Source organism: Petaurus breviceps, unplaced genomic scaffold, assembly GCF_028583685.1.
Source record: "Petaurus breviceps papuanus isolate PSGF00001 unplaced genomic scaffold, PetGlider_PUasm1.0 673, whole genome shotgun sequence".
NCBI lineage: Eukaryota > Metazoa > Chordata > Mammalia > Diprotodontia > Petauridae > Petaurus > Petaurus breviceps.
In genome coordinates, this window is record NW_027186448.1 from 1,176,546 (window position 1) to 1,201,418 (window position 24,873).

Below are 24,873 nucleotides of genomic sequence, written 5' to 3' on the forward strand. Positions count from 1 at the left end.
CTTTCAGGGACTCAAGCTCTCTCTGCAGCCCAAGCCCCTACTTCTCTGCCCAAACCCCCATCTTCTTACCTGATGTTAGCCTGGCTCACAGCTGCCAGTGTGGGACATGGAGGGCCCTGCCGACTACACTGTCCCTAAAAAGAAGAAAAGGGCTCAAAAATCCTTGTCTTGCCCCAAGAACAGAGTTGTTAATCTCGAAACCCACAGCTGTCGTTACCACTTAGCCCCGTGATGAAATTCTTTGCCTAAGATCTCAGGCAACATACAAGACAGTCTGTTTCTTGGACAGGAGGACCCAGGAACACGAAAATTCACCTTGGCCACTGCGCTTTGCAGGAGACCTATCCAGACTGGTCCATCCTTAAGAGACCTCCTGTCATACCCACCCAGCTCCCTGATTCTATGTGCTACTTTACAGAAAGTTAGAGAATGAGAGGCTGGTGGCTTCCTTAGAGCTACTACTATGAACAGAACCACCCTGCCCCTCCAACCTAAGTGCCACAGCTAAAAGTCCCTCGTAGCACTGAATTTCTATGATTTTATAACTGGTTTTACCTGAACACAAATACTTGTACAATGTGCACAGATCCAGAAGAGCTGGACACTAAGGACAGATACTACATGACAGGAAGCAATGGCCTGGGTCAGCCCTGGGGAATCCCCCTGTAGTTCTGCCAGGTAGACATGGGGCAAGCTGGAGCTGTGGAGGAAACATGGTAAAGTCAGAGGATAGGAAGAAAAGGACAGGGATGGAGGGAAAGAGGAAGGGAGTAGGAGGAATAAGGTAGGGAACAGGCTGGTAGGGAAATGGGAACTGGACTGAGGCAGGTCAAGGGAAATGAAATGAGTACAAGGGGAATACAGGGTCAACTGTTGGGATACAGTGGAAAGCAGAGCACAGGGAAAAGGCTCATTCCTAGGAGTAATTACTCTCCTACAAGTGTCGTTTCACTTACTCCTATAGGAACTTGGTCTCAGATAGCTAGTTCTCATCTAATCCCTTGTCTTCCTAAAATTTCACTTCTAGCTTCAGTGAGAGACAGTTGGCTTAAGAGGAGGAAGTATGATCTAAAGAAGTAATTTTCATGGGGATTTATATGGTTTTGGAATTGTGGAGACCAGAGACTGAATTTGAGAAGAGTAATTTGAAAAGACTCACAGAAAAGGAGAATATGGAGGACTCAAGTAAGAAGACAAGAAAGTTGACAAATACAGGGAAAGAGCGTTGGGTCTGTGTGGTGTTAAGGTGCTAATAAAGTAAGAAGGCACAAGGTGGGATGAGTTTTGTTTTGTTTTTTGCTTTCTGGAGGGGGGAGAGGCAGGGCAGTTGGGGTCAAGTCACTTGCTGTAATGAGAATGTAAATTTTAAAGATCTTCCCTGCCCCTAGGCTAAAGTGGAGCCTGGGGAGGGAGGCTTGTTTTTCAGTAGATACTTTTTGATTGGCCAGTGGGTCCAAAAGGTTGTTACATTCTCTGAGCCAGGAGAAGGCTATATAAGCCCTGATGTGTAGCTTTGTTTTGGGACTCACTTTGAGAAGTGTTCTGTGATTTGATCTGAATTATGGGAAGCCGTTGCTGAGAGTCCCCCGGCTTTGAAAAACCTAGATGTAGAAACCCAGATGTTGACTGGGTATGGATGTAATGGCTGGACATTTTGGAAAGCTGTCTACTTGATCTGTTTCTGTCTAGATAATTCTGCCTGTATACTTTGAAGTTCGGGGTGCTGACCTATTTTCCCTGAACAAGGTAAACGATATATGTCTGACTGATTAAAGTAAGCTTGTTAACCCATTTTGAGTTGCTTTCCTTTAACAAAGCAGATCCAAGAACCTGTGTGAGCAGCCACCCTGGAGACGCTGGGGTGCTTGCTTCTACACTTGCCCAAAGTGCCTGAGGCTGGAATTTGAACTTAGGTCCTCCTGACTCCAGGACCAGTGCTCTATTCATTCCGCCACCTAGCCACCCCTGAGATGAGTTCTTTAAGAGAGCTGGTCACAAGAGCTACTAGCAGGAATGACAAAAGTCTGAGAATCTAGTTTCCAGATAGTATGTTCGGGAGAAGGCCATTTATAGAGTTGTGTATAAAATGTGTGATGTTCATATTTTTGTCATAACCAAGTACTTATAATCTATGCTCAAAGGTCCTAGCAGAGAAGATTAAGGGGCTTGAAGAATGCCTCTCTTCTCTTCTTCAAGTTTATCAGGGAGAATGAAGTAGTTGGTCCTTAAGCAAACAAAAAGGCTTCAATGTGAATATGAAAAATAGGTTAAAAGAATCTGAAAAGGCAGAGGTAAACCCTGTTCTGTGACAGGAGAAAGAACGTGGAGGAATGTGATGAAGAAAAGAAAGGAAAGAACACCCGGAACAAACAGGAAGTTCTTCCTGAAGAAGAGGGGACTAGACTCAAAAGGAGCAGCAGGTGCTTGTCCTCTAGAGGCATGACAATATAGATTTATAGAGGGAATCAGGAAATAATAATAATAATCAGGATAGCAACTAGGAAAGCCAATGCCACCTCAGGTTGCCTTGAAGCAGAAGGCCCAGGACTGCTGTATTTTGTCCTGGTCAGACCTGTGGTTTAGCTCTAACAATCTGGAAAAGGTCCAGAGCAGGGCAAATGGGATGGGGGAGGAATTTCAAAATCATGTTATGAATTCTGGCTGAAGAAAATGGGGATATTTAACCTGGAAAAGACTTAGGGGACCACAAGAGAGACAGACAAATGGCTGTCACGGAGAAGAGAGAGTAAACACCATCTGCTTGGCTCCCAAGGCTAGAACCAGGAGCAAGGGGGAGAAGTTACAAAGAGGCCTCTTTAGGCATAATAAGAAAAAACTTGCTAATAATAACAGCTAGCCACAAAGGGAAGGGGCTACCGTAGAGATTGGATGACCACACCATTAGCAAGGATACCGCTAGATGGAGGATGGGCTAGATTACTTTAGCATCTCCTCCAGCTTATAATCACTAACCTCTAACCGTGTTACCCGAGAAAAACATGACAGTTGCAGTGATAGTACCCATGGATATATGTATTTTTCATCTAGAAGCTTCTCCAAATGAAAAGGAATGATTATCTAATGGTAGAGTAACAGAAAGAAAGCTTTCTATTTCATAATGCCTCACAGTTGCATGGATCCTTAAGAGTTTACAAAGTTACTTCCTCCCAATCACCGGAGTAGATTCAGTATGATGACCTTTTTACAGAAGAAACAAGTACAGAGGTGAAGTGCTTTACCCAAGTCTTCAAAGGACCCACAGCACTCTTCTCTTTCCCCTATCTCAATTGGCTTTGGTGGGGAAATCCTGAGGCTCAGCTGAAGCTACACAGGGCTTGGCCTAGAGCAGGAACAGTGAAGAAAGAAGGGATCTGTTACTGACCTGACTGGAGCCTCACTGGGGAAACAAAGGATCCGGAGGTAGCTGGATGGCAGGAAACGACAATAAACATTTTGGAACCTGAAGGTAGAGAGAGAAAGGGGAATAGGAGGGTGAGAGATCGGAAGGAGACTGGTCCTGGAACCTCCCACCACCCAGGAGAGACTGGGTTGACCCCAAGAGGAGGGTGGTTCAAAAACATTGAGGTAAGTGTAGCTATTATAACTAAGTATCATCTACTGGGGAAGAGGGGAGAGAATGGGGATTGACAGGGACATTCTTCTAGACAACAATTAGCAGATTTTGAGGGGTAAGTAAAGTGTATCATACCAAGACTGGGAAAAGGGAAGGAGCTTAGATCATGCAAAATCCTCACCTGGAAACTCTTCTTTCTAACTGCTGGAAATAGACTCGGGTCCCTGGAAGCAGCCCCAGTGGTAAGGGTGGGTGTGGAGCCTCTATATAGACATCTATGGGAATTCGAGAGGCTGAATTGGCAGCATCCAAGGCGACGGTCAACTTCACTCCATGTTGAGAGGCCTGGGAATTTCCTAGATAAGGAGGAAATGGGGTCAGTACCATACCAGAACCTCATGTCCTCCCTTACCCCCAAATCCCCATCAGATGGGTTTTCTCACCTTGCTGGCTTGTGCCTGAAAATGGCACACACAATGTCCTGGACAAAATTTCAGCAGAGAAGGACACAAATGAGCCTGGGGAACTAGAGTCAGAAATCTGAGTTTAGAAGGGGGACCTTCAAGGAGGCAGGAAAGAGATAGGGTCAGAGTGTAAGAGAAGAACCTAGGTTGAACCAACTTACTGACCAGGTGGAAGGAAGAAGAAATCGGGCCAAACTAAGGGGGATGGGGATATAATGCTTACCTGCCACTGAGAATCTCCGTCAGGGAGGATTCAGAGAGTCCCTTGCTTATCCCCAGCATACCTGGAATGCCCTGGGGGTTCCCAGGCTCCAGGATCCAGTCATTCTGGACAATGAGGCAGGAGGTATAGCCAGTCAACTCCAGGATCCGCTGAGAAAGAGGGGAGGAATCCCCCTCCTCTAACAGACTTGGGGGCTGCTGAGAAATTAGGGAGAGTTCAGGAAAGGAAAAGGGATTGGAATCCTTGAAATATTATCAAAATATGTAAAATGAGTCAATGTGCTGTGTTTCCTCCACTCAGGGAGTATGAAGAAGTCTTCCTAGGTCTAGACCCAAACCCCTTTTATAGCAGAACCCTTGTACCAGATGTCTAAGTCACTTTGATCTATATGCCTGAAGTCAGTCACTTAGAATTACAGAATCACAGAAAGAGCTGGAAATGAACTTAGGGATCACCTTTATTCTGTCAATGAAGAAACTGCAATTCATAAAGGTCAAGAAACATGCTCAAGACAACAAAGTCAGTAAGAGGCAGATCTAGGACTCAAACTCAGGTATCCTGACCCTCAAAATAGTGTATTTTCTGCCACATCATGGCTATCTTCTTTTTTTTCCCATCTTCATAAAGGCAACAGGTGTGTATGATAGAATGGGAGACTCACAGAGGGGTCAGGGATGATGAGCCTATACTGCTGCCCTGGGTGCAGGAACTCAAACCATCGGATAGATGGGCCAAAGAAGAGGAGAAAAACCTAAAGAAAATAAGAGCAAGAAGCCTGAGCTCTCGTGAGGGGAAAGGAAAACAAGGAGCCTAAAGAGGCTTCAGGAATATACTCTCACCTTCTGGTCCTGGTTCTCATCTCCAAGGGGCTCTGGCAGACCCCAGTCATCCCCATCTTTCCTCTGGATCCCTCCTAGCCAGGTGCCTGATACATGGAAGCTAAGAGTATGCTTGGGAGGCAAAGGACCATCTCCCTGAGAGGACTGATAGTTCCGCTTCATGAGACACTCCTTATGAGACAGCAACAACAGCCGGCTCTGCCCTTTAGGTGGCCCTTCCAAGTGAGGAAATTTTGCTTGAGGTCCCTGGGTGGCAGGATGACCACTGTATGCACTGGGGATGGGCACGATCAAAGCATCATCCAGGGAAAAGAGGACATAGATGCTAGAGGGAGAAAAGGGACGACAGACCATCTCTTAGAGTCCTTGCTCTCTCCCCCCGCCGTCCTTTCCACCCTCCTCCTGTTTCCCTTCCAGAGAACCAGGAGCTGAAGAGGGAGGGAGGTGACTGACTTAGTGCCGCGCTCTTGGATGAACTCTGGCATTCCCAGCTCCTTCCAGGAAGGGAAGTTGCTCTTCACTTCTCTCTCTACCACCAGTTGGAACTGTTCCACCCGCACCAGGGAGCCTGCGGGAACATGTGAAGGGTGAGCTATTTAACAGTCAAGCCAATGGCACAATGAACAACCCTAACAGCTCACATGAACAATGACAGAGAGCTTTATAGGCATTATTTCATTCAATTCTGACAGCAACTGAGGTAGAGTCATCAATGGATCTATGATTTCACCACTGTAGGCATGCTTTTCAGTGCTGTAGATTACAACCCATGCAGGTCTTCCTATACACTTCCACAGAGAAGACCTCAGCATGCTGGGGCATTCTTCTAGATTTCTTGACACTAATGGGATACCAAGAGAGCACATAGATTGTCCAACTTTTACTCCTTCCTCCTGCCTCATGACTGACCCACCCTTTTGATAAGAACTTTATAATTGGGCCTCCAACTACCTTTCCAGCCTTAATAAACATTTCTCCTCTTCCTGCACTTTACATACCAGGCATACTGGCTTTCTTGCTGTTCTAAATGGCCTTCCAATTCCTGTCTCCCCATGCCTTTTCATTCGTCACTGCCCATGCCTGGAATGCTCTGCCTCATCAAGATTTTATTTCCTTCAAGATTCAGCTCAGGCACTACCTTCTCTATGAAGCCTTTCCTGATCTTCACAGCTATTAGTGACCGTCTCTAAAATACCTTGTACTCATTCTGTAAACATGTTTCCTTTGATTGAATACAAGGTCCTCAAAAGCAAGGACTGTTTAATTTTGGTTACTGTACCCCTAGTGCCTAGCCTTAATAAATGTTTATTTCTTGATATTTTTAAATGCCATTTCTTCTGTAAAATTCTTTATGCACCTTCAATCATTAAAATTGGTAGTTATAACAGGAGAATAATAGTATTAAAAAAGGATGAGTCTTTGAAAGTGGATGCCAGCGACTTGGCAATGGCTAAACAAGTTGTAGTCTATTAGTATAATGGTTTATTACTAGACTATAAAAGACAATCAGTATCATGAACACAGGGAAGCATGGGAAGACTGAGATGATCTAATATAATCATATAAACAGAACCAGGAAAACGATTTATACAGTGTCTAAAATTTAAATTAGAAGAACACCATACAAACATTTGAAAGTTAACACTGTGAAATTATAATAACCAAGTATGACCCCAAAGAAGAGATAATACTCCTTTTCTTTGTAGAGGTGGAGAACATAAGTGTATGGATCACTACAGATGTCAAATTTTTTCAACATGTTAGTTTTGCTGAACTTTTAAAAAATTCTTTGTTATAAAGGGATGGTTTTCTGGGAGAGGGGTGGGAGGAATAAAGAAATATCTAAACAACTATAGAAATATTAATTGCTTATGGGTAGGTTCAGCCAATATAATAAAAAAGGCAATTGTACCTAAGTTAATTTACTTGCTTAGTGTTATGCCAATCAAACTACCAAAGACTTATAATAAACAAAATTCATCAGGAAGACCAAAAGGTCCAGAATATAAAGGGAAAAAATGTGAAGGAAAGTGACCTAGCAATTCCAAATTTCAAACTATATTACAAAGCAGTAATCATGGGGTGGCCAGGAAGCACAGCAAGTAAGAGTGTTGGGATTACCTGGGGATTGAATCAAGGCTGATACACTTAGCACCCACCCAGAAACACCTGGCCATGTAACCTTGAGCAAGTTACTTAACCCCAATTGCTTAGGGGTGGCCAGGTGGCTCCAGTGTCGAGATGACCTGGGGATCAAATCTGGGCTCAGATACTTAGCACCACACCCACAAATAACTGGCTGGGTAACCTTGAGCAAGTTACTTAACCCTGATTGCTTTAAAAAAAAAATAACAAAGCAGTAATCATCAAAATAATCTGGTACTGGCTAAGAAATAAGAGTGGTGGATCAGGAGATTAGGTACACAATATGCAGTAATAAAGGACCGTAGTAGAAATCATGGGAAGCAAAATGAATAATTTTTATTTTTTTGCTTTTTGGAGGGCAATTAGGATTAAGTGACTTGCCCAAGGTCACACAGCTAGTTTTGTGTTAAGTGTCAGACGCTGGATTTGAACTCAGGTCCTCCTGACTCCGGGGCTGGTGCTCTATTCACTACGCTACCTAGCCGCCCCCAAAATGGATGATTTTGATTACATGAAGTTAAAAGGCTTTTATACAAACTAATGCAGCCAAAATTAGAAGAAAAATAGTAAACTGGGGTAAAAGTTATACACAAGTTTCTCTCATAAAAGTCTAATTTCTTAAGTAAATAAGAACCATTTCCCAGGTGATAAATGGCCAAAGGATATGATCAGGCAATTTTGGGATGAAGAAATCCAAGCTATTAAGTCACATAAAAAATGGTCTAAATCAATACTGATTAGAGAAATGCAAATTAAAACAACTCTGAGGTACCACCTCATTCATACCTATACTTGGACAGGAAACTGAATTGCTTCCATTTGAACAGGAAGATTCTGAAGATCACTTGGCAGAATAAGTACCAGACACTAAGGTCCCTTTTCAAGCAAAACTGCCAAACACTCAAACTCCACTACACAGAACACAAATACGATGTGCTGACCATGTTGTTCTGATGACAAACATATACTTGCCTAAAAGATAAGAGAACTCACACAAGGTAAGCACTCACATGGCGGATAGAAAAAGCTACACAGAGGTGGCTAGGTGGTACAGTGAGTAGAGCATTGGCCCCGGAGTCAGGAGGACCCGAGTTCGGTTCTGGCCTCAGACACTTAACACCCACACACAAAAAAATAGCCATGTGACCTTGGGCAAGTTACTTAACCCCAATTGCCCTCCAAAAGGTAAAAAAAAAAATACACAAGGACCCTTTCAAGGTCTCTCTTAAGAACTTTGAAATTCCGCTGGAGTTGTGAACTGATCCAACCATTCTGGAGAGCAACTTGGAACTATGCCCAAAGGGCTATAAAACTGTGAGCAGTGCAATCAATAATTTAAGACAATTCCAAAAGACTCATGATGAAAAACGCTATCCACAACCAGAGAAAGAACTATAGAGTCTCAAGGAATGCTATTTTCTTTCTTTGGTTCTTTTTTTTTTTTTCTTATAGTTTTTCCTTTTTGTTCTGATGCTTCTCTCACAACATGACTTATGTGGAAATATGTTTAATATGATCATACAGGTATAGCCTACATCAGATTGCACGCCATCCTCAGGAAAGGGGAATCGGGGGGAATTTAGAATTCAAAATCTTATAAAAAAATACTGAAAACTAAAAATAAATAAATTAATTTTAAAAATAACTTTGGAATTGATTACATGACATGGGAGGCACCAGCATAGGACCATTCAGCATTACATGTGCTCATCAGAGAAAGTGCTGTGCTCTATAAGCAAAGCAGAATTGAAGCAGCTCAAAAGAAACACAAGATGAGCAGATTTATTTATTTAGGCTTTTTGGAGGGGGGAAGGTAGGGCAATTGGGGGTTAAGTGACTCGCCCAAGGTCACATGGCTAGTTTTGTGTTAAGTGTCTGAGGTCAGGTCCTCCTGACTGCAGGGGCCATTGCTCTATTCACTGTGCCACCTAGGTGCCCCAAGATGAGCAAATTTAGAGAATCTATCCCAAATGTTCACATGGGCCATTTGTGGCTAACCTGTGATAGTACATTCTGAGCTTGTATTGATCTGATCAGCCACAGTCAGACACACTATAACTTAACTCTAACATAGTGATGTTATCCTGGTCCTCTTCAAGAATGAAGGGCAACAACCAATCACATTGACTATGACAGAAAAGGAAAATGACAAATGCTAGAGGAGATGGGGAAAAATTGGGATACCAATGCACTGTTGGTGGAGTTGTGAACTAGTCCAACCACTCTGGAGAACAATCTGGAACTATGCCTAACAGGCTATAAAACTGGCATCCCCAGCAATACCACTTCTGGGTTTGCATTTCAAAGAGATTAAAGAAAAGGGAAAAGGACTATCCATACAAAGATATTTACTGTAACTCTTTTTGTGGTGGCAAAGAATTGGAAACTGATTGGGGAATGGCTGAATGAGTAGTGGTACATGATTGTGATGGAAGACTATTGTGCTTTTATGACAAACAGGATGACTTCAGAAAAACCAGGGAGTGGGGGCACCAAGACAAGATGGTAGAATAAAAGCAGGAACTTGCTTCAGTTCCTGCACCAACCACCTCCAATACCAGTAAAAAATGACTCTAAACAAACTGTAGAGCTACAGAACCCACAAAGTGACAGAGAGAACAAATTTCCTGCTGAAGACAACCTGGCAGGCCAATAGGAAGGGTCTATCACACTGGGATGGGGGCTGAGCAGTCCCGTGTGAGCCATGTGGGCCCAGACCTAGGGCGGCCCCAACCCACGGCACAGACCAGCTGGAACAGACTTTAGGAGAATGAATCACCAGCATCTGTGGCAGTTTCCAGACTTCTCAACCCATAAATGCCAAAGAGAAAGTAAAAGGTCGGTAGGGAACTCTGTCAGAACTGGGAGACAGAAGAGAAAGGTCCGGCCCCTGTTCTTGAGGCAAGAGGTGGAGGAGGCAAGGCGGGTAGGGCTGCCTCTGGAGCTCCTGGCCTGCAGATCATAGAGGGATCAAGTGACCATTCAGAGGGTTATCATTCTTGCTTGGTCATGGTCTTCGGTGGTGCTCCTGGGGTGTGTGACCAGTGTGCCAGACCTTGTGGTGGCTGGAGAGAGGGCACTCTCCTCATAGCTCTGGCAGCTGCAAAAACCCCAGCAATTTGAGAGACAGTTCTCTCCACTGTAGAGGGAGAGTTCTACCATGGCAAAGAGGTCAAAAGTCAAGTAATTGGCTGGCAAGATGAGGAGGCACAGTCAGACTATAGAATCCTTTTTTGGGGACAAAAAGGATCAAAACATGGAACCAGAAGAAGACAACAAAGTCAAAAGTCTTGCATCAAAAGCTTCAAAGAAAAATATGGACTGGTTACAGGCTACACAGAAGCTCAAGAAGGATCTGAAAATCAAGAGAAGTAGAGGAAAAACTGGGAAGAGAAATGAGAATGATGGAAGAAAATAATGAAAAGTGAGGCAATAGCCTGCTAAAAGAGACCCCCCCAAAATACTGAAGAAAATAACACCTTAAAAAATAGACTAACTCAAATGGCAAAAAAGGCCCAAAAAGCCAGTGAAGAAAAGAATGCCTTAAATATCTCACTGGAAAAACCACTGTCCTGGAAAACAGATCCAGGAAAGATAATTTAAAAATTGTTGGACTACCTGACAGCCATGATCAAAAAAAGAGTCTAGAAGTCATCCTTCAAGAAATTCTCAAGGAAAATTGCCCTGATATTCTAGTACCAGAGGGCAAAATAGAAACTGAAAGAATCCACCGATTGCCTCTTGAAAAAGATCCCCAAAAGAAAACTCCAGAGTTCCCAGGTCAAGGAGAAAATACTGCAAGCAGTCAGGAAGAAACAATTTGAGTATTGTGGAAACACAATCAGGATAACACAAGACCTAGCAGCTTCTACAATAAGGGATCGAAGGACTTGGAACATGATATTTTAGAGGTCAAAGGAGCTAGGATTAAAACCAAGAATCACCTACCCAGCAAAACTGAGTATAATGCTTCAGGGAAAAAATATGGTCATTCAATAAAATAGAGGATTTTCAAGTATTCTTTTTTTTTTTTTTTTTGCTTTTTGGAGGGGGAAGGCAGGGCAATTGGGGTCAAGTGACTTGCCCAAGGTCACATGGCCAGTGTTAAGTGTCTGAGGCCAGATTTGAACTCAGGTCCTCCTTACTCCAGGGCCGGTGCTCTATTCACTGAGCCACCTAGCCGCCCCAAGATTTTCAAGCATCCTTGATGAAAAAAACAGAGCTAAACAGAAAATTTGACTTTCAAATACAAGAAGCAAGAGAAGCATGAGAAGGTAAACAGGAAAAAGTTGAACTATTTACATTCCTACATGGAAAAATGATCATTGTAACTCATGAGACTTTTCTCAGTATGAGGAGAGTTGAAAGGAATATATATGTATACATACATATACATTGTATATATAGGAGGGTGTATGTATATGAATACATGTGAGTGTGTGTATATGTGTGTACACGTATACATAGACAGAGGGCACAGGATTAGTTGAATAGGAAGGGAAGATATCTAAAAAATAAAATTAACAGGTGAGAGAGGAATATTTTGGGAAGAGAGAGATAGAATAGGGTATATTATCTCATACAAAAGAGGCAAGAGAAAATTAACAACAGAGGGGAAGAGCAGGAAGGTGAAAAGGAATGGGTCAATGTTACTCATTGAATTTGGCTTTAGGAGGCAATAACATACCCACTCAATTGAGTATCTTACCCTACAGGAAAGTAGGGGGGAAGGGGACAAGACGGGGATGATAGGAGGAAGGGCAGATTGGGGGAGAGGGTAGTTAAACCAAACACTTTTGAAAAGGGACAGGATCAAAACAGAAAATAAAATAAGTGGGGGGCAGGATAGGATGGAGAGAAATATAGTTAGTGTTTCACAATATAACTACTATGGAAGTGATTTGGGTAATTACACATGCACAACCTGTATTGAACTGCCTGTCTTCCCAGTGGGAGTGGGTGAGGAGGGAAGAAGGGAAAGAATCTGGAAATCAAAAGTTTTAAAAACAAATATTTTAAAAAAATGTTTTTTATATGTAACTTGGAAATAAGATATACAGGCACTGGGGTATTGAAATCCATCTTGCCCTACTAGAAAGTTGGGGGGGGGATGGGGGAGAATATAAGAGAGAGCAGATTGGGGGAAGGGGTATTCAGTAGGCTTACTATCTTGGGGATAGCATTAGGCTAGGGGAAAGACAGGGAAAAAATTTGTAACTCAAAATCTTGTGGAAATGAATGCTGAAAATTAAAAATAAATTAATAAAAGATAAATTTTTTTTAATTTAAAAAATCTGGGAAGATTTATATGAACTCATGCAAAGTGAAGTGAGAAGAACCAGGAGAACACTGTACACAGTAATAACATTTTAATGATGATTAACTGCAGAAAGACTTAGCTATTCTAATCAAGAAAATGATCGAAGACAATTCCAAAGGACCCATGATAAAAAATCCTTTCCACCTTCAGAGAAAGAACTAATTAACTTTGAATCCAGATTGAGCCATGCTTTTTAAACTTTCTCTACTTTTTCTTTTGTAACTTGGCTAATATTGAAATGTTTTTCATGATATCACATGTATAATCAGTATCAAGTTGCTTGTCTTCTCAAGGAGGTCAGTGAGGGAGGAAGCAGGGAGGGAATCTGGAACTCAAAAATTTTTTAACATGTAATTGGGAAACAGTTAATGGAATAAAAAATATATTTTAAACAAATTAAAAGTCCTAGACTTAGAGAAAAAATTAAAGCACTGGGGCGGTTAGGTGGCGCAGTGAATAGAGCACTGGCCCTGGAGTCTGAAGGACCTGAGTTCAAATCCAGCCTCAGACACTTAACACAAAAACTAGCTGTGTGGCCTTGGGCAAGTCACTTAACCCCAATTGCCCACCTTCCCCCTCCAAAAAAATACAAAAAGCAAAATCTAAAAAAAATTTTTGAAAAAATAATAAAAGTACCACAATTTCACAAAAGCAATCCAGTGCCTACTTGCATTATCTATCCAAGATGTACTGTGTTTCCCCGATAATAAAGACCTATCTCAAAAATAAGCCCTATTGAGATTGCTACTGTAGTGAAGGTGATCCCCTGCGTTACACGCTATATTACGGTACCCTCTGTATGCACCGTCCCCCCCCTCCCCCCGTGAAACGCACGCCGCGCTCCGAGCTGCATCCAATCAGCTGCAGCAGTGAGCACGTCATCCTGTTCTTCCCCAGTGATTTGCTTATTGAATAAAGGTACATTTTTTTGTTCATATTTACCTGTTTATTAAAATTGCTGTCAATGTTCATTAAAATAAGCCCTCCCCTGAAAATAAGCCCTCTGGTGTTTTTCTGTCCAAAAATATAATAAGACAATGTCTTATTATCGGGGAAACACGGTATGTGCTGATGAACCAGCTCTGTGGTCTAGTCAACTAGCATATGATAATACAGGCATTATGCTTAGTTTTTCCTGTGTGAAAATACAGGCACTATCTTTTCAGTGATCTAATTAAGAGATTCTACACATAGCTCTGCATCAGTGGACAGAATGCCAGACTCAGGGATTCCTAAGTCCAAATCTGGTCTCAGATATTTGCTAGCTGTGTGACCCTTAAGTCACTTAACACTGTTTGCCTCAGTTTCCTCATCTATAAAATAAGCTGGAAAAGGAAACGTCAAACCATTCCAGTATCTTTGCCAAGAAAACCCCAAATGGGGTCATGAAAAGTTGACTCAACAACAAAAACAACACAGTATATCAATTCTTCATATAGTCAGTACAATGTGATTTGCAAACAGGAGCATCTGAAGGACAACCTACCATAGAAGACACCCCTACCCTCTTTCAGTGGTACATTGTACTAGACATCTTCTAACAACTATTGTAAGCACTTCTGGAAACCTTCTCTCTTGTTAATAGAGGGTCAAATTGTATCTTCCAAGGACATCTTATATGATTTTACAATCTGTTTGGGAAGCCCCTAGTTGGAGGGCAGTCTTTAAGATAACATTGTTTTGATAAATGAGGAAACTATTTTAATAGTCAAGAAATAAGCACATATATTTTGACAAAAACTGCTGGGAAAACTGGAATATAATATGGCAGAAACTGGGCATAGACTATTATCTAATACCATATACCAAAATCAAGTCTAAATGGGTGCATTATCTAGGTATAAAGGTTGATACTGTTAAGGAGTCTCGTAAAACAACGAATAGTTTACCTGTCAGATTTGTGGAGAGGGAAAGACTTTATGACTAAACAAGAATTAGAGAACATAATAAAATGTAAAATGGATAATTTTGACTACATGAAATTGAAAAGCTTCTGTACAAAGCCAATGTAACCAAGATTAAGGGAGGTGGGAAATTGGGAAAGAATCTTTACAACCTATGTCTCTGACAAAGGACTCGTTTCTAAAATACAGAGAATTGAGTCAAATTTCTAAGAATACAAGTCATTCCCCAATTGATAAATGGTCAAAGGATATGAACAGGCAATTTTCAGAGAAAGAAATTAAAGATATCTATAAGTACATGAAGAAATGCTCTAAATCACTATTGATTAGAGAAATGCAAATCAAAACAACTTTGAGGTACCACATCTCACCAGTCAGATTGGCTAAGATGACAAATGCTGGAGAGGATGTGGGTAAATTGGAATACTAATGCATTGCTGGTGGAGTTGTGAACTGAACCAGCCTTTCTGGAGAGCAATCTGGAATTATGCCCAAAGGGCTATAAATACTTCCATATCCTTTGACCCAGCAGTACCACTCCTAGGGTTATATCCCAAAGAGATCACAGAAGTGGAAGACCCATATGTACAAAAATGCAGCTCTTTTTGTGGTGGCAAAGAATTGGAAATTAAGGGGGTGCCCATCAATTGGGGAATGGCTGAACAAGTTGTGGTATATGCATGTTATGAAGTACTATTGTGCTATAAGAAACAAGGAGCAGACGGTCTTCATATTTACCTGGAGAGGCTTATACAAACTGATGCTGAGTGAGAAGAGTAGAACCAGGAGAAATTTGTGCAATCACAGACACAACATATATGTGATGACCAACTTTGATAGACTGGACTCTTCTCAGCAATGCAGTGATACAAGTCAATCCCAAAAGACTCATGATGAAGAGAAATGTGTGCATCCAGAGAAAGAACTGAGTTTATATCCAGATGGAAGCAAAATACCTGATCTTTTCCTTTTCTTGTTTGGTTTTATGTCCTCTTTACCATTTTTCATTCCATCTGATACAATCTGTCTTTATAACCTGACTAATGTATAATGTGAAAGTATTTACAGATCCTATACTTATACTATCCTATATGCTGCCATGAGGGGGAGGGGAAGGAGGGGGACAAAATGTGAAACTCAAGGAATTGTGGAATTGAATCCTGTAAACTAAAAGGAAACAAATTTATTTTAAAAATATTAAAAATTAAAAAAAAATAAGCACATAGTTTTCTCTGCACTTGTCATCCCACTGTGTAGCTGTCCAAATGTGATGGCTCCAGTTACAGATGGAGAAAATAGTTATAAACATCTTTGCAAATCTTTTCTATTTGTTGTCCACATTCCAATTTCATCTTTAAATTCTTTTGAAGTAAATTCTTAAGAAGCAACATTGTCTTTGAGTACTTGACTTGGGAGTCAAGAAAACCTGGGTACATTCAAGTACTGCTTGACATTTACTAGCTCTGTGATCAGACAAGTTGCCTCCTTATCTCTTAAAGCAAGGGGTTGGATTAAATGGACCCCAAAGTTCATTCTAGATCTAACTCCATGATGTCTGTTAGAGGGCTTTCTATGGATTTCCCTTTTGGTATTACTTGTCATTTTATGAGATAATACAATTTATAAGCTTTTGTCATTATCCTCTTAAAAATTTTTTTTAAATTAGTTTATATTTGAAACTGCCTTTGGTTAGCTCTCCATATGGTGAGAACAAGTACTACCCGTCAAAATTTCTAGATATTTTTGGTCCCTGTTGTGGCAACTGATTTACATCAGTTAAACTTCTTTAGGAAATGGCAATACTCTTGTCATTGTATGTCCTTTTATACATTTCCAACTCCTGGTATCAACAGTTTATTTATTTAAATATTTACAAAACTTTTTTTTTTTTACATTTCTCCTAATTTAGCATTGATTTTAATCTTTGCTCTAACAAGCTATACTCTGGAAATGACTTCTATGTAATAATCAGTTATTTACACTTCAGTGACACATTTTTTGGGGTAACATTATCAGGTGCTTACAATATACAATGCCTACTGACTCATGAAGTATTCATGATCTATATAGGTGTAAGGCTTCTATGTAGTCTATATAAGCCTTTGGCTTTCTTTGCTTCTTTTATTAACTTTCTTATTCTGAACTCAAATGCCTAAGAAAGAACATTTCCATACACAGATGTAGCAAAACATATACACATATACACATACATACATACATACACACACAGATTCTGGATAAAACTGGGAATCTTTCATATTGCTTACTTTTAAAAAATACAATTAAAAATTCTATGTTAGGGGCGGCCTGGTGGCACAGCAAGAAAGAGCACCGGCCCCAGTGTTGGGACAACCTGGGGATTGAATCTGGGCTCAGACACTTAGCATCCACCCAGAAACACCTGGCAGTGTAACCTTGAGCAAGTTACTTAACCCCAATTGCTTAGGAGCAGCTAGGTGGCTGAGTGAGTAAGAGCACCGGCCCCAGTGTCGGGATGACCTGGGGATCAAATCCGGGCTCAGATACTTAGCACCACACCCAGAAATAACTGGCTGTGTAACCTTGAGCAAGTTACTTAACCCCAATTGTTTAAAAAAAAAAATTCTACGTTATTTCAAAACTGTCTTGCTTATCCATGCTTGCTTGCATTCTCTTCTGTACATTAAAAAAAATGTTATGATAATCCCTGCTGGGGTATCTGTATGGCTTAATAAACCTCCCACAACATTCTCCCACCCACCCAAACTAAAAACTCAAAAGAAAAAGAGGGGAAAAAATTCTCAAAACAAACAAGCATAATCATACAAAATAAATTCACAGGTTAATTGGCTGTGTATGTGTGTGGATAAATAAATGAATGAATGAATAAATGAAATTAGATAATCTTTCTGCAGCTTTTTGTCTGGTAACATGCTTTATTGTAGCTCCTCAGAAGACACGGTTTCTCATTTACTTCATCAGTTTTTAATTTAGAGTTGTTTTTCTTTACAATGATGCTGTCCTTGTATAAACTGTTCTCCCACTTCTACTTCAATTCATACTATCCAGGACTCTCTAAAACCCTCTTTCATAATTTATGATAAAATAATATTCCATTATTCATATACCATAACTGATTCAATCATTCCCCAAATGTCTAAGAGGAAATCTTAGGCACTCCCCATGGAGTCTAGTTCTTTGCTTTTCTCTCTTCCCCCCATTCCAGGATCAGGGAAGTTTGTTTTGCTTGTCACTATTCCTTCTACATTCTCCTTCTGCCTTATCCCCAATTGTTTCCCTGTTGAATTTGATGTATTTCTACTCCCAAGAAATGGAAGTATAATTTTTATATGTGTGTATGTTAAAACCCTTTCATCCATTTCAGGTAAGAGGTTCATCTGATCCCCACTCCTTCCTTCATGTATGTACAGTCTTCTACTCACCTCTTTTCTAAAACTAGTTCTTTTCCTGCTTTTATCTTCCCTTTTCTTTCTCCTTTTAAAACTCTCAGGCAAGAAGCAACCCACCCGCAAGACATCTGTTTTTCTCCTTCAGTAGCTTTTGAAGACACTAAGGCTTTGGAGACACACACACACACACACACACACACACACACACACTTCTCTTAAAATGTCACCATTGCACCATCACATACCACCCTCCAATTGCTTAAGTAAATTTATCTTTCTATGTTTCTCTGAACTTTTCTACTTTTATTTCGCAGTTCTAACCCAGTTCTGGTCTTTTCATCAGAAGTGCTTTCAAGTCCTTTATTACATGAGAGATACATTTTTCCCTCTATAGGATTTATACTGAGCTTTTAAGAGTAGGTTTTTATCTTTTGATTTTTGGAATATTTTATTCCAAGGTCTCTTCTCATTTACAAAAAAAGCTGCCAAGTATTATGTGATAGGTCCTTGGTACTTGAACTATTTTTTTCCCTAGATGCTTGTAATATTTTTAACTTGACATGGGATTTTTATATTTTTGGCTATGACATTACTGGGACTCTCCTTTTTGGGGCTCCTTTCTGGAAGAAACCTGAGGGTTCTTTCTATCTTCACCTCATTCTCTGGTTGTAATAGATAAGGGCAATTTCCTTTTATGATTTTTAAAAATCTAGCATCTAGGCTTTTTTGTTTTTTTTTAAACCATGGTTTTCAGGGAATTCATCAATTCTCTCATCTTGGTTACCAGGTTGCTTTTTTCCCCCATCAGACATCTGGCATTTTCTTTTTTTTCAATCTTTTGATTTGTCCTAATATTTCTTGCTATCTCAGTCACTGATTTCTGTTTGGTCTATTCTACTTTTTAGTCAATTTCTTGGCTGAGGTTTATCAATTTCTCTTCTAGACTAATTATTCTCTTTCTGAAGTACCCACCAGAAATTATACACTAGAGCTCCCTTAAACCTGCTAGAGGGGACCCCTACTGGGTTCCTTGGAAACCACCTAATAGGCTCCAATAGTAAAGAAATGTTTCACCTGTGTTGCGAAAACATGCCACAGATTCCCACGGATTCAAATCTGTTTATGTTTGTATCCAAGGCTTTGCTAAGGGACTATGGCTTCACTTCGCTTCATTAGAAATAATACTAAGGCTTTGTTTAAATAGAATAATACTGAGAGGGGCGGCCAGGTGGCTCAGCAAGTAAGAGCACTGGCTCCAGTGTCAGGATGACCTGGGGATCAAATCCAGGCTCAGCTACTTAGCACCCACCCAGAAATAACTGGCCGTGTAACCTTGAGCAAGTTCCTTAACCCCGATTGCTTAAAAAAAAAAAATAGAATAATACTGAGAATGTTTTGCTTCAATAGAAATAATACTGGGAATGCTTTGCCTTAATAAGAATAATACTGAGGGGGTGGCCAGGTAGCACAACGAGAAAGAGCACCAGCTCCAGTGTTGGGATGACCTGGAGATCAAATCCCGGGCTCAGACACTTAGCACCCACCCAGAAACACCTGGCCATATAACCTTGAGCAAGTTACTTAACCCCAATTGTTTAGGGGCGGCCAGGTGGCTCAGCGAGTAAGAGCACCGGCTCCAGTGTAGGGATGACCTGGATCAAATCCGGGCACAGATACTCAGCACCACACCCAGAAATAACTGGCCGTGTAACCTTGAGCAAGTTACTTAACCCCAATTGCTTTAAAAAAAAAAAAAGAATACTGAGAATCTTTCGCTTCAATAGACACAATGCTGATATTCTGTTGCTAGCAATAACATTGTCTATAAAATTATGTCTAACAGAAAGCTCGGGGCTGTCTTTTGGTCTGAGAGGCAGTCCCAGCCGGTTAATAAACACTCCTATCAAATCATAATTGGCCTAGCTGTCCTGTTATATCTCGAGTGTCCATTACATTTCCAATTTTTCCCCCAGAGCTTTTATTTCACTTAAAAATTTTCTTATTTAGTTTCTTCAAGGTATTTATGTAGCCCTTCTGGAAAATCCTTTCTCTTGGGTTTCAAACTGACTTTTTGTACAATTCTGGGTAAAAGTAGCCATTTAGTATAGTTTCTCAATGGATTTCTTGATTCCTGTTAGATCTGGTACAAACTTCCAGATTTTTCTGTAGTAGCAGGTCTGAGCAGGAAGCCTCCGAACTGGTCAGCCCCCCTGGATAGATGTGCTTCTTTTGCTCTTAATCTTGAGCCACCTTTTTCAACATTTTTTTTCCTGCTTCTCTATATCTACTTTTGTACTGAAATACCAAAGTACATGCCAATTTGATTTGAAAAACCTTACCTAGTTATTTGTAGAATTTTTCTACTTTTTCATATCATTTCAACAAATGGCACATAAGAGGCAATTATCTTTGTGGTGGTCTTTCTTTAGTGCTCATAACGATAGGGTCAATACTAGACAATGTCTTGCTGCCTTTCAATACTTAATAAAGCCAACTTCATTTGCTTTTCCAAGAAAGATTGGTGAGCCAAGCTTTGACTTAATGCTCCTTTGCATTTGGGTTCCATTTCTAGCACAAATGTCAAGAGTGATATGATTCAGCTGTTTTGAGTATAGCTAAAAGTGGTCTGGATATAAATTAATGCTAAATTATATAATTTCTGGCAGATTTGAGCTTAAATTGCAGAGTGTATTATGAGTATTAATATTTTTTCTCTAACACTACCACCTGACAGAAGTAATGAACTCAAGTTGCAGAATGAGACATACATTCTCAAATACAGCCAAGTGGCAATTTGTTTTGCGTGATTATGCATACTTCTTTTTTTCTAAAGCAGCAATTGCCTCTTTACCTTTTATTTCTTTTGTAAATGAAGCATTTCTTTTGCTTTTTTTTTTTGGAGGTGGAAAGAAAGGGCAATTGGGGTTAAGTGACATATCCAAGGTTACAGGGCTAGTTTTTGTGTTAAGTGTCTGAGGTCATATTTGAACTCAGACTCCTGACTCCAGCAACAGTGCTCTATTCACCGTGCCTCCTAGTTGCCCTGATTATGCATATTTCTTACACAGGTTTTATTTTTCTTTTTTCTCAGTTGGGGGAGGGAGGATAAGGAATTAGAGAGAATCTAGAGATAGATAGGGTTAAAAAAAACCCCAACAAATAGGTCACTGAAACATGTTTTTGAAACTCACAGGGGAAAAAAAGCACAGAATGGATCACAGACAAGCAGAACAGCTTTGAGGGCAATTTATTACATACTAAAAAGAAAAGCAAGCTGTATATCAGTGATGTCAAACTAAAATAGAAAGTGGGGCCACTAAATTGTACATAAGGATCCCTGTGGATAACATATTGACTTAGAAAACCACATATTAACATTATCTATGTTCTACTATTTTTAATATATTTTGTTAAATATTTCCCAATTACATTTTAACCTAGTTTTAAAGTGCTGTCAGTTGCCATGCAGCCTGCAGGCTATGTGTTTGACACCTCTCCTATACATAACTGAGATTCAGTTTCATATACAACTTCTTTCTTTCTGTTCTATTGTCCATATGTATGTGCACATGCAATACATATGTGCACACATGCATGCACAGGTATCTCTAAAATATAGTTACATGTGCAACAATTATTACATTATCAAGTTATAATTATATTAACATGGCTATATTATTATGCTTATATATTTTAATATATTCATACATTTATTTATATATTTTGTATATATTATATATCATATAAATCTATAACATAAAATAGAAAAATGTCATATTTTATATCATATACAGCTATATCATACATTAATATATTCTATAATACAATTAGTGATATAATTGTATATATGAATATATAATGATATATTATGGAAATGTTCATTTTAGTTGATGTCTGTTAAGTTCAGATTTTTTAAGTGAAAAAAAAAAAAAGAATTAATGTTTTAAAAAAATCTAAACACTGTGTCTTAACAGTGTCTTAATCTTAACTAAATCTTAACAGTGTCTATCCTCTTTTATATTACCCTGCTACCATCACTGCAGAAGCAGAAACAGGCCATTGTATGTTCTTTGTTTCATGTGCTGCCATGGTCAAAGAATTCATTACCAACTGGCCATCATATTCTTGAAGTTTCTCTCTCTACCTAGAGAAAGCAAGTAATTTTCACTGGGACCATACTAGAAGTCTTCCCAGCAGTCAAACCTACCAGAGCTTACTTACATTCTATTGGCACAGCCTGTGAGAACCTATAATCAAGGTTGCTGTTCTTCAGTCATTTTCAATTGTGTCCAATTCTTTTGTGACCCCACTAAGGGTTTTCTTGGCAAAGATACTAGAATGGCTTGCCATTTCCTTCTCCAGGTCATTTTACAGATGAGGAATTGAGGAAAAAAGTGAAGTGACTTGCACAGGGTTACACAGCTAGCTGAGTGTCTGAGGTAGGATTTGAACTCAGATCTTCCTGACTACAGAGTTGACACTCTATCCACTGAGCTACCTAGCAGTCCTAAGGGTCAAGGTTTACTTCTATGCTATTTGGAGGCATCTAAGGCCTTTTGTGATGTAGATAACACTCACTTCATTTTTCCATTTTACAGGAAATGGACCCAAAGAGATGACAGCTAAGCGGCGGAGCGTAACTCCCAGTCCAGTAATCTTCTCACACCACCACTACACTGGCTCTCTGGGTTTCTGTTCATTCCCAATGACAGAGGCTATTCAAATTGGAAAGATGACAGGTCCTCTATGCCTCCTGAGGATTAATAGTAGCAGCTAACATTTATACAGTGCTTACTATGTGCCAGGCAGTGTTAAGTATTAGCTTTATATCTATTATTTCATTTTATCCTTACAACAATCTTGAGAAGTATGTACTATTATTATCTCCATTTTACAGATGAGGAAACTGAGACAAATAGGTTAAATAACTTGCCCAGGTTCACACAGCTAGTAAGTGTCTAAGGCGGTATTTGAACCCAGGTCCAATATCCAAATAAAGATTTCACCAATATGTCAAATCTAGTCATGTCTTCTCAGTTCTTGCATCTATTCCTTTCCCACTATATAGAGTCCTTCCCCAGTCTAATATGCTCAGATTCTAATTCCTTTACATCTCCTAACACTGCATTACAATCACCAAATCAAAGAACTCTTATACTAGGACCTTCTACTTGTCTCTAAACCCCAAGAAATCCCTTGGGAAAAGATAATGGTTTCCCTTTTCTATTACCAAGTAATGTGGTGTGCTTAGAGTTGCAGTTTAGGCCAGGAACAACATCATTCCTTTTTGCTATCTGATAAATTAGATCTCCCAAGTCTCTGTGCCTTCCCACCCTTGTAAATCCCAGTTGCTACTTCCTCTCAAAACTCTCAAGTCTGAGCACAATCAAACAGCATGTTTTATCTTAGCTCCTGTACCTATAAGCCGTGGGTCAATAAAAGCCTGAGAAGGCTTAGGCAAGGGTAGACAGGGTAGGGAACCACTTTGATCTCGAAGTTGCAGCCATCCCCGGTGAGATGAAGCCACCAGGACCCCCAGGAGTACCTGGTGGAGAAAAAGACAGAGCTGACCAAAGATAAAAGGCCTCTGTGCTCAAGAGGAAAGAAGAAAGGAGGCAAATGTTAGAGAATGAATGCATGGGGTAGAGCCTATGAGAAGGAATAATCTCACTTACCGGAGGTGGTTTGAAATCAGAGGGTGAAAAGCAGACCCAGGACCAGGCCAAACGGGAATTGAGCACACAACTTGATAGGTAGGTGACCTCAGGCAAAGGTAACAGGGTCACAGGGTCAAAAATTGCCCAGGCCCTATGCTGCCCATCCTCCTTGAAGGTAGCCAAAGCTGGGAAGGAGCATGGAGGCTGTAGCACAGAATACTGGATTGGAGAGAACAGAAATAAGTCTTTGCTTCTCATGGAAGTCAATCACCTAGACCTTAGATCTCAGCATTTCTATTCCCTATCCCTTATATCTTCATACCTCCTGGAGGGGACAGTGATGTGGATCCTCTAGGATTTCTTGATACACATTCCGGATGGGTCTCCCAGGTGGGGCTAGAGCATCCAATGTGGGAGCCAGGAGCAACTCCCCCACTCCAGCGGACCCAGAAGATGAGCTTTGTAGCAGCTGATGGTGCCTCAGCAAACGAGGACATAGCCTTGGCCAGGGAAGGAAAATTAACTCCCTGACCTTGGGAGTCACAGATCCCTCCAGTGCCTGACTTTCCCAGACTTCCTCCTCCTCCTCTTCCCCCAGATATCCCCACCATTTCAAAACCCAGGCCTCCACAAAGCAAAAGCCTGTCTTTTTCTTGCCCCAAGGGTGAGGGTGAAAGAAGACAGAGAATTCTCTTTATCCCTCTAACACCCTGCCCCCCTTCCTCTCACTTGCTAGTTATCTCCTCCAGAGCCTTGGCTGTCCACAGGTAAAGGGAAAGTCCCAGGTGACGTTCTAATAACAGCCGGAGATGCACAACAACCCCACAGTATGAGTGGGAAGACTGTTTTGGAGATTCCTGCTGAGAAAAGACCCGAAGCAAGACAGTCCCTCGGAGGCAGGGGACAAGCATGGGAACTCCACCCACTGACTGGAAGAAGTGAACATCTTGGAGCTGGTAGAAAGAGATGAAGAAAACAGCTATATAGTCCTAAACCTCCCAAACTCAATGGGGAAAAAACAGTCTCTCCTTTAAGGGTATATATCACATAAAGCTACTCCATTATCATTTTGCAATAATATCAGTAATACCTAACCATCAAACCCCACTTTAAAATCATGAAACAGTAGAAAGAATGTTCTAGTTGGAGATAGAGGACTTGGATTCAAATCCTGGTTCTGCTATTTACAACCTGGGTAACACCAGGCAAGTTATTTAACATACCTGGGCCTCAGTTTCCTTGGATGTAAAGTGAGGGCACCAGACTAGATAACCTCTATAGTCCCTTCCAGTTCTAAACCTATAATCCTATGAAACTTCATTATAAACTGTTTAGACAAAATGTTCTGGTGTATGGAT

At 40.5% G+C, this 24,873-nt stretch overlaps 1 protein-coding gene across 4 annotated transcripts in view; it reads right to left on the bottom strand.

The window, feature by feature from the left end:
• The window catches only part of CTC1 (CST telomere replication complex component 1), a 48,645-nt gene that overhangs the window by 3,880 nt on the left and 19,892 nt on the right, over positions 1 to 24,873 (bottom strand). For 2 of the 4 annotated variants that reach the window (XM_069104118.1, XM_069104120.1), the window contains 13 exons: positions 24,245 to 24,468; positions 23,838 to 24,015; positions 23,534 to 23,734; positions 23,277 to 23,403; positions 5,554 to 5,668; positions 5,101 to 5,425; positions 4,923 to 5,012; positions 4,262 to 4,458; positions 4,018 to 4,100; positions 3,756 to 3,930; positions 3,383 to 3,460; positions 556 to 700; positions 70 to 134 (listed from right to left, as the gene is read on the bottom strand). In XM_069104118.1, the coding sequence (XP_068960219.1) occupies positions 70 to 134; positions 556 to 700; positions 3,383 to 3,460; positions 3,756 to 3,930; positions 4,018 to 4,100; positions 4,262 to 4,458; positions 4,923 to 5,012; positions 5,101 to 5,425; positions 5,554 to 5,668; positions 23,277 to 23,403; positions 23,534 to 23,734; positions 23,838 to 24,015; positions 24,245 to 24,468 (2,003 nt within the window). Of the gene's footprint in view, positions 1 to 69; positions 135 to 555; positions 701 to 2,693; positions 3,341 to 3,382; positions 3,461 to 3,755; positions 3,931 to 4,017; positions 4,101 to 4,261; positions 4,459 to 4,922; positions 5,013 to 5,100; positions 5,426 to 5,553; positions 5,669 to 23,276; positions 23,404 to 23,533; positions 23,735 to 23,837; positions 24,016 to 24,244; positions 24,469 to 24,873 lie in introns of those variants that run through there. The other 2 variants (XM_069104119.1, XM_069104121.1) reach the window with 2 other exon arrangements.